General features: G+C 42.4%; 1 protein-coding gene across 1 annotated transcript in view; it reads right to left on the minus strand.

Moving 5' to 3' along the window:
• Positions 1 to 237: 237 nt before the first annotated feature.
• RUNX3 (RUNX family transcription factor 3) overlaps positions 238 to 9,203 on the minus strand; it is a 92,708-nt gene continuing 83,742 nt past the window's right edge. The window contains exon 5 of the mRNA XM_087970612.1: positions 238 to 5,349. Within this exon, the coding sequence (XP_087826738.1) occupies positions 4,826 to 5,349 (524 nt within the window). The 3' untranslated portion in view covers positions 238 to 4,825. The remainder of the gene's footprint in view (positions 5,350 to 9,203) is intronic.

Raw genomic sequence — 9,203 nt, forward strand, 5'->3', positions numbered from 1 at the left:
CTGCATCCTAACCACTGCACCACCCCAGCTCTTTACCTTTAATCTCTTCATGTTTCCCTTGTATTGAGCTCAACTGTGAATAAAAGGTCTTGAGGACTGGTTTGGGGTGGTGTTGGAGACATTGGGGGAAGGAAATAATGAGTGTTAAGACCTGGAAAGACTAACCCCTGATTCATGTAGTGTAGGTGCAGGTGAAAAACAGAGGATGTTCTTCAAGGCAAGGCAAGAAGCAACATATTCAGTCAATAACCATACCTTTATTTATTCCACATGGTAAGGCATCAAAATGATTACACGTAACAGTTAGCAATCATGTATATTTGCTTTAAAAACATGGAACTTTTAGGGTTTTTTTCCCCCACTCTAGGAAAGAGGAACAAGCTTGATGGCTCTGCTATGGCTTCCTTGCAGACTGAATTCCCAGTTTACCACCAGTTAAGGAGGAGATGTTTTCTTCCTGCCACAGTTTTGGAAAGCTGATGCATCTCACCCTGTTTGTAGGGGGCAATGAGCTTCCATGGGGCGCAGTCTGAAGGGGCAAGAGAAGGCAATATTCACCACTTCCAATGTTTAGAAGTGCTTTGCATGACATCAGCAAATTTTGGGTTAGAACTGTTGAAGTTTTTGGTGGGATCTGGGTCTCTTCCCAACCCCAGCTTGCAAATGCTACATGTGTGAAAGACAAAACTGTGGGAAGAGAGGAGAGTTACAATTCAAAATAAAGGTATCACCAAGTAGGACGGGATTATGGTGCAGACTCTCACCTTTTAAATATTATTAACATATTTTTAAAGATATTAATAATTGAAATTAGCTTCAGCACAGCAAAAGGAAGGAAGGGAAAACAAATGCTCTAATTTTCCTTGTGTTAAACACAATCTATCTACATCCTGCAAAGGCTCCCCCCCCCACCAATCAATTGCCATTCTGTTTAAAATTAGAAAACAAAACAAAAGCTACTTCAAGACACAAAAATTCTAAGCAGATTTAGGAACTGGGATCCTTCAACAACAATATTTTTTAAAAGATTTATATTATTTTAACAAATAAAGACCCGAAAGTAGACTTTTTTTTTTCAGTTAAATACTCCATGAGCCAAGGAAAGAATCTTTTGTACAAGTTATTGTGCATCTTTTCCTTTCTTTTTTTTAAAAAAAGCATACTATAGTGCAAAGCAACAACAATAACATCAACGAAGAAACCTGGGCCAAATATTGGACCAGTTGTATAAAAGAGATGCGTGTGTTTTTTTTCACATCTGGGGACAACAGTCTGTCATAAACCTGAACCTTTGGCTGTGGTTTGCAAGTTACAACTAGCAAGAAATTACAATAGGTACACAGTCTCTTTCAAATTTCTCTGCCTCGTTCAATATCCTATAAAATACATCTTTGGAGAACAGACTAAGGTACTCTGCTCATTTGAGAACATGTTCACTATCATGTTGCTGGCCCTCACTGCCCACAGCGCTTTAACTAAGATCTGGTGTTTATACAAGGCTAAATGCATCCCTGAGTATAGACAGACCACCATCTCCCCTTTGTCCAAATCAGAATTTGAAACCAACCCCATATCTGATCTTCCAATTTTGCCGCTTGGAAAGCATGGGTGCTCTAAGTGCAGAATGTAGATCAATGTTCCTCAAACATGGCAACTTTAAGACATGTGGACTTTGACTCCCAGAATTCCCCAGCCAGCAAAGATGGACTTCAACTCCCAGAATTCCCCAGCCAGCGATCTGTTGCTAAAGTTGAGAAAGACTGTCTTAGATAAACCATGGATGTCAGTTAAAACAAAGGAGAGGACCAGATCGAGGAGAATCTTTTCAGTTTCCTGGGTGTTCCAAACAAACTCTCAGATATGGATGTGAATGAATGACCCAAAATTATTTTGAAAGATCCAGTCACGGTTGTTTCAAGGCTAAATATTTACGAGGACCAAGGGGGAAGACCCTTCCAAGTTTCCTGATGATACCCATCACCCGCAGGATGTTACAAAAGGGGACCTGAGGCAGAGGGCGCCAGTCACCCTAAATATAATACTGTCACAGTTGGTAAATGGCAAGGGTGCCTGCAGGGAGGGGGAGGGGTCAAAAAAGGCAAGATGGCGTCCACAGTCACACCATCAAAACCCTGCCCTTTTCAAAGATGGGCTATGAAGCACATGAAAAAGTGGTGGAGATTTACTAGGATGGATGTGGCTGCCTTCTTGAGTTATTTGACCTGTTGAAACGGGGAATTCAGACATGACATGCTTGCCAATTTCTGTTACACGTCTGCTATCTGCAGATCCCATAGGATCACCTTGACTGCCTGGCACCCTTTAGATCTGCTGGACTCGATCAGAGGTGGTACTCAGCAGGTTCTGACCAGTTCTGGAGAACCAGTAGCAGAAATTTTGAGTAGTTCGGAGAACCAGCAAATCCCACCTCTGACTGGAGATTTTACAGTATCCTTCCCCTGCCACGCCTACCAAGCCACACCCACAGAACCAGTAGTAAAAAAAATTGAATCTCACCACTGGACTCGATCCTTATGTTTTTTACCCGAAGGGATTCTGGCTCAGAATTTTGGAGGTTTATCAACTAAACACTTGGAGGGCTTCAGGTTGCAAAAATAAAGCTCTGCTTAATAAAGGTTATTTGGTGTCATGCAGGTTTAAGGTTACACCTAAGGACAATTCCCCCTCTCCTGCTTTTTTTTTTAAAGAATACAATCTAGTTGTTACTCAGATTTTGACTCCAACCTTAGGCAAAACACACCGGTTTCTTTATTAGACTGAAAACAACAGTAAGGAAGAACAGAACAGGTTTATTTAAATCATGACCAAAGCTAGAGATTAATTTTGGGTGGTGCTCTAGGATTTAAAAAAACAACAACAACCAAATATTTCCTGTCTTCCTCTCCCACCCAAGAACTCCGTGCTGTGTGTGTGTGTGTGTGTGTGTGTGTGTATGTGTGCAAGTGATATTTCCTTTTTGAGCTGTGTAAGATGTGGCGATGGGATGAGTTACAGACATTGCACTGGCTTAACAGTAGCAAAACAAAGACAAAAAAAAACCAACCACCCTTGGCTCCCACTCTGAACACCCTCCAAGGATCTACACCTTGATGCCTCTTTTTTTAAAAAAGAGAATGAGCAGAATATTTTTTTTCACACAACTAATATAGCCAAGAACAGCCATCTGCAGGAGATGCCTCGCCTGGCTTAGTCTCTGGACAAGATGCTGAACTTGGGATCTTAGATCAACTGCTTGGTCAAACTGTGGTCCTAATTCATGAAAGGACTAAATTTGCGTCTGAGCCTTGCTGCGAATGTCAGCAAATGAGGCTCTTTTTAGCTCTGTCTCCATCTCACTAGGACTGGTGGAGACCAGCCACCGTCGCTTGTACCCTCTGAAGTAGTGAGGAGTAAGGATGGGGACACTTGGTTAGCACCAAAACCTTCCTACCACATTCAAAAACTAGAGGGCTGTTATCGTTTGAATAAGTGCAAAAAGCTACGGCCCAACCAGAAATCCCGTCCTTGTTTAGCTCTGCTCACTTTTAGACAAAGCTGTTTTGTATCAACTCAGGCCTTGATATCTAAGATTCTGCCTGCTCTGGATGGGGATCGTTAATGACTCAGGTTTATGGCTGTGATTGGAGAAGCACCAATCAATTGGTCACAAATTCATAAGTAGCTAGAAAGAGATGGAAAGAATGGATCCATTTTCCATCTCTGGAGAGGTGGATTATCATTCCATCTTTTTGGGTCCCGACAGGGAGATTGTACCTTTCTCTACTCATGACTTCTCACCTGGCCATCTTTACCTGGGGATATCAGAACGAGGGTTTAAAAAAAAAAAGCCACCTCAACCTCTTAATGGGAAAAAGTGGGACATCGAAAAAGCTTCAGCTCAAATTCAGAAAGAGAATTCTGACCCAAGTCCCAAGGAAGGAAATCACAGTTGCGTATTTTTTTTTTCATGGGGCTGAAATAGCAGAATCTTTTCACGTGTTCTGGGGTCTGTTGGATTCCCATTCTGTCACCAAACTTTGTCTCCTGCCCTGATCTTTTTGTTCTTGCCTCCTCTTAGAGAGGAGAAAGCGTGTGCAGTGCAAAAGAGGGAAACTTTCTGATCCTAACTTCAGCCTGACCTGGATTCACAGACCTCTGTCATCAGCTTCATTATTCGAGGGACTAATATCAAGAACCTTTAATCCATCCATCCATCCATCCATTGGAAACACTGCTTGGCCTTTTGAGATGATTGCTAAGGACAACCTTCTCTAACCAGCTGTTCTCTGGATGTGTTGGATTACACCTCCCATAATCTCCAAGCTGGCTGGGGATACTGGAAGGTATTATCTGACCTATCTGGGAGACACCAAGTTGGAAATGCTGAACCAGAGCTTTTTGTGTTTGGCCATTTTTGCTACAACAGAGAAGAGTATTTCTTTTCTACCTATTCTTGTGTCTGTTCTGGACACAACAGACAGTCTTTCGTGGCTGAGAGACACCAAGGTGTGTGCAGGTAACAACTCCAAGTAGTCCAAATCCATCTGGATGCCCCAAGTTGGGGAAAGGCTGCTGCAGACCATTTGTTGAGAAGAACCTAGGAAGATTTGTTTTGAAATGTATCCAAATTCATGCTATCTCTAGCCTTCCTGTGCTTTTTCCGTTTCTTATTATCTTATGTTTTGGACAAGAACGATCTCATTTGGGATGCCAAGGCCACTTTGGAGGTGGAGTGGACAGGATCGCCAGTTGCAGCTCTTTTTTGGTTCTTTTCTCCTTTGACCCACCAATTGGTGAAGAACATGGCTTGGCCTTCAGTGCTTTTTCAATATGGCCTCCAGACAGCTTCGTCCATCCTCCCGGTTGTTGTCATGGTTGTTGGGGAGTTACTATGGCTACCGTCTGCTTCCACACCATCAGCCTGACTGGTGAGACTGGGGTTGATCAAGTTGTTTCCTGCCGTGGCACTTGGACAAGATGGCAACATCCTGGTTGGTGAGCGCTCTCCTCCTGCCACCATGGAGAACTGGTATGATCCGGAAGAGGCACCATAGTACAAGTGGTAGGGAGAAGGATTGGCCTGGAAGGGTCCACTCTGGTTTTGGGTGGAGCTGGGGTATGGTGGGGGAAGGTAGGTGTGGTGGAACCTAGTGGCCGTTGGCATGCTGGTCATACTGAGGCCACCGATTCCCGTGGCAGATGGTGTCGCTGTGTAAGGGAAGGCCGCAGGCATGGCACCAGGGTAATGCATTCTTGGGTCTGGAAACCGGGTCTCGGTGAGGCCTGGTAGAGCAGAGAAGGACCGATCAAACTGCCGTGGGTCGGAGAACGGGCTGAGTTCAGAGGTACCTAATTTTGGAAAGAGAGAAGAGGAGAGAAAATAGGAGAGAAGCTGTTAATTTTGAATTTCTTTTGCAGCAAATTGCACCTGTTTCAGGGAACAACCCTGTGGGGTGAAGGATTTGCTGCAATAGGTTAATGCAGAGGTCTCCGACCTTGGGCAACTTTAAGACTTGTGGACTTCAACTCCCAGCTATGCTGGCTGAGGAATTCTGGGAGTTGAAGTCTATAAGTCTTAAAGTTGCCAAGGTTGGAGACCCTTGGGTTCACGTCTCCCCCAGATTTCTGCTGGTGCAATTATAAACCAGGAATGAAACTGTTTAGCTGTTCTCCAGGGCTACACACAGACAACACAGCAGCGAGTCCTAAAGCTCACCAGCCCATCTGCTTTGGCATACGCAAAGAGGGCGACACAGAGGAAGTCTAGAGACCCTGCCAGGTTTGGGTGGTCTGTTTGTACTGAGACAAGCTTGAGGGACGGAGGTGATAAACACACCGTTGAAAGCTCGCTTAGTGTAGGTCATGTTATTTCTACAGTAAGAGGTTGTGTTGTTGGTTTTTTTATTCACAGCAACTGCAAAAGGCAAAATGAATGAGGAGAACGAAGACTCTTTCTTCTGGACAACGCTGCTTCCTTGGCAAGAGAGGAGAAACAGCTTGACTAATTTTGGCATTTCTTCCCAAATGTGCAGGAGCTCTAAGAACTGCTGGCATCTGTAGGACGGGTGGGTTAAAACTAGCAAGATGGTGGATGGAGCATCAACTGACGCTAACCCAGCAAGTTTAACCCTCTCTGAGGAGGCAACCATGTTTTACCAACTTTATTATTATTATTATTATTTTTAAATAAATTTTATTAAACATTTCCCAACAATTTATAACATATCAACACTTTCAACAACATTCCAGTATCATCAACATTCATATTCATATATTAGTTACTGTATTACTTTTGTGTCTATTGTCTAAACAGATGTACCAGGCATCCCAGACCAAATAATAATCAGATTCACCTCTACCTTTTAACTCTAAGGCCAGCCTGTCCATCTCAGCACAGTCCAAAATCTTTCTTATCACTGTCCCCTCAGATGGTATATTATCCTATTTCCAGGACTATGCGTACACAATTCTGGCCGCAATTGTTATATGTAAAATGATGTATTTGGTCTGTCTTATTATTCCCGATAAAAACAGTTCCGGTCCGAATTCAATTTTTTTGTTTTTGTTTTTTTCCATCCACTTTTTAATCCTACTCCAATAACTCTTGGCTTCCGAGCATGTCCACCACATGTGGAAGAAGGTGCCCTGTTCACTTTTGCATTTCCAACATTCTGGGTTTCTGGTTGGGAACGTGTTTTACCTACTTTAGCCGAGAAGATGGTGAGATCAGGTCATCCTGTTTAATTTCAATTACAGAAAAGCCTCAACTTACAGGTGGAGCCAGCATTTTCATTGCTAAGCAAGATGGTTTTTAAGTGAATTACATCTGATTTTATGACCCTTTTTTTTTGGTCACGGTTGTTAAGCGAATTATTGCACTTGTTAAGTGAATCGTATGGCTGTTAACCAAATCCAGATTTCCCCCATTGACTTTGAATGTTGAAGCCAACTAGGATGGTTGCAAATAATGATCACGTGACCCCAGGATGCTGCAGCCATAGCGAATACATGCTGGTTGCCAAGCAACAGAATTTTGATCACGTGACCAAGGAAACGCTATAATAGTTGTAAGTGCAAGGACCAGCTACAGGTCCCTTTTTTCAGTGCTGTTGTAATTTTGAACAGTCACTAAATGAATGGTTGTAAGTTGAGGACTACAGGTAGTCCTTGACTTACAACAGTTTATTTAGTGACTGTTCAAAGTTATAACATCACTGAAAAAAGTGACTTATGACCATGTTTCACAGTTGCAACCATTACAGCTTCCCCCGTGGTCACGTGCTCAAAATTCAGAAGCTTGGCAAGTGATTCATATTTATGACAGTTGCATATGATCACCCTTTGTGACCTTCTGACAAGCAAAATCAATGGAGGAGCCAGACTCACTTAACAACCAGGTTACTAATTGAACAACTGCAATGATTTTCTTAACAACAGTGGCAAGAAAGGTCATAAGATGGGGCAAAACCCACTTAGCAAATGTTTCACTTAGCAACAGAAATTTTGGGCCCAATTGTGATCGTAAGTCAAGGACTATCTTTGCTTGTAATAATGAATCTTAAAGGGTTTTTAAAAATACCTTTGTGGGTGGGGATAATGGGGGCTGGTTCCTCCAAATTCATTCAAGTAAATTCTGAAAATCCTTTCCATCTAGGCTGAAGGCTGAATCACTCAAAGGAACTGTAAAATGCAACTGAAATTCTTTTCTTCTTCTCTTGATTTTGCTTCTTCTCTAGTTCCACCATTGTCATTGCAATTTTTCAGATCAATCTATGATCTGGCGTGGTTTCATAAATTGTACTGAGAGTTTCAACACTATTGATCACATCACTATTAATCCCAGGAATTTCCAAGTAGATATTAAAGTCAATAGACCAATTCTCTGACTAGACACAAGGAATTTTCCAATATTTCCATGTAAAAGAAGTGTCTTAAGTAAGCTAGGAAATAAATAATAAATAATCCAGACCCAAGATATTTTGTTTTGTTATTTTGTCTGCCATTGGAGATGCTTGGAACCAAATCAAAGATTTTCTACACGTTCTCTCATTCTATTACAGACTCTTCCTCAAACCTTAACCCATTTTTCCCCCCTTTCTTCTCTTTCTTCTACAGTAGGCAGAAAATGAGATTTAACCAATTATTTGGAGACATTTGGAAATCCAGCTACGGGTCTGAAGAAAATTACTTCTTGTTTGGCCCTTGGGTCTTTTAAAACAATTTTTAAAGCAAAAATGAAATGAAAATTAGCTCTCAAATGGAGGCTTGGGTAGAAAGTTTTAATGTGTTGCGCCCAACACGTCCCAACAATTATTTTCCTCAGAGGCAAAAAAAAAAAGCATTGCTTCTTAGGTACACAGGCAACCCTTCACCTGGATCCCAGCCGACTGTATAATTTTCGTCTTCCCTATCCCCTGAAAACATTCTTTCCCTGCTGTGGCAGCAGCAGTTTCAGATGGATAGTTTTCTAACTAAGCTGCCCACCTCCTTGTGACCAACTCTGTTCTCTCTCTCTTGTCTCTTCTGTCCTGCTCCAGCCCAAAGCGTGCCTGAGAGTTTGCGCTGACTCATTCACGGACTCGCTGGATCATGCCAACGTATTCTTAGGCGACACTGGCTGTGAGAACTCCAGAAGATGAATATCTTGAGATAAACGGCAGGCAGGCGCCATGCGCTACCCAGCCGCTCGATCGGAGCAAAGGGAGGGCTCGCCTTCCTTCATTATGTTTCACATGGCCATAAATAATATTCCACAAAGAGCAAATTCAAACGAAAAGCTCAGCGCTCAGGGCACATTTCCCCCCTTTTTCTCATCCTCTCTAATGCATTCCCAAAAAAAAGTTTCTGGAGAGGCCAGATTTTATGGGTTGGAACTTGCCACTCTTGGCAAAGGGCTGCCCATTGAGAATATAAAAGCAACAGTGGAAATGTGCTAATTACTAGCAGCTTGCGAAGCATAACAAAACAAAGAGGCGAGTTATGCAAAATACATCTCTCTCCTCTATGGGTTTAAAAAGAAAAAATAGAAGAGGAAAACGGGGCTCCAAGCAGCTCTCCTTCTTAGAATTGCTAAAGTCATTAGAGTGTTAGCCTCGTTTGTTTGATTTCGCTACTTGTGAAAATTTTCTACCCAATCCCCCTAAGTTCTCACATTTGTCATCTTTGCAGGTTTGTAAAGCCAGGAAAGCTGAAGCAAGATTGTA

This window comes from Notechis scutatus, chromosome 8 (genome assembly GCF_049901735.1).
Source record: "Notechis scutatus isolate UNSWTSFEM ecotype Mainland chromosome 8, rNotScu1.2, whole genome shotgun sequence".
NCBI lineage: Eukaryota > Metazoa > Chordata > Lepidosauria > Squamata > Elapidae > Notechis > Notechis scutatus.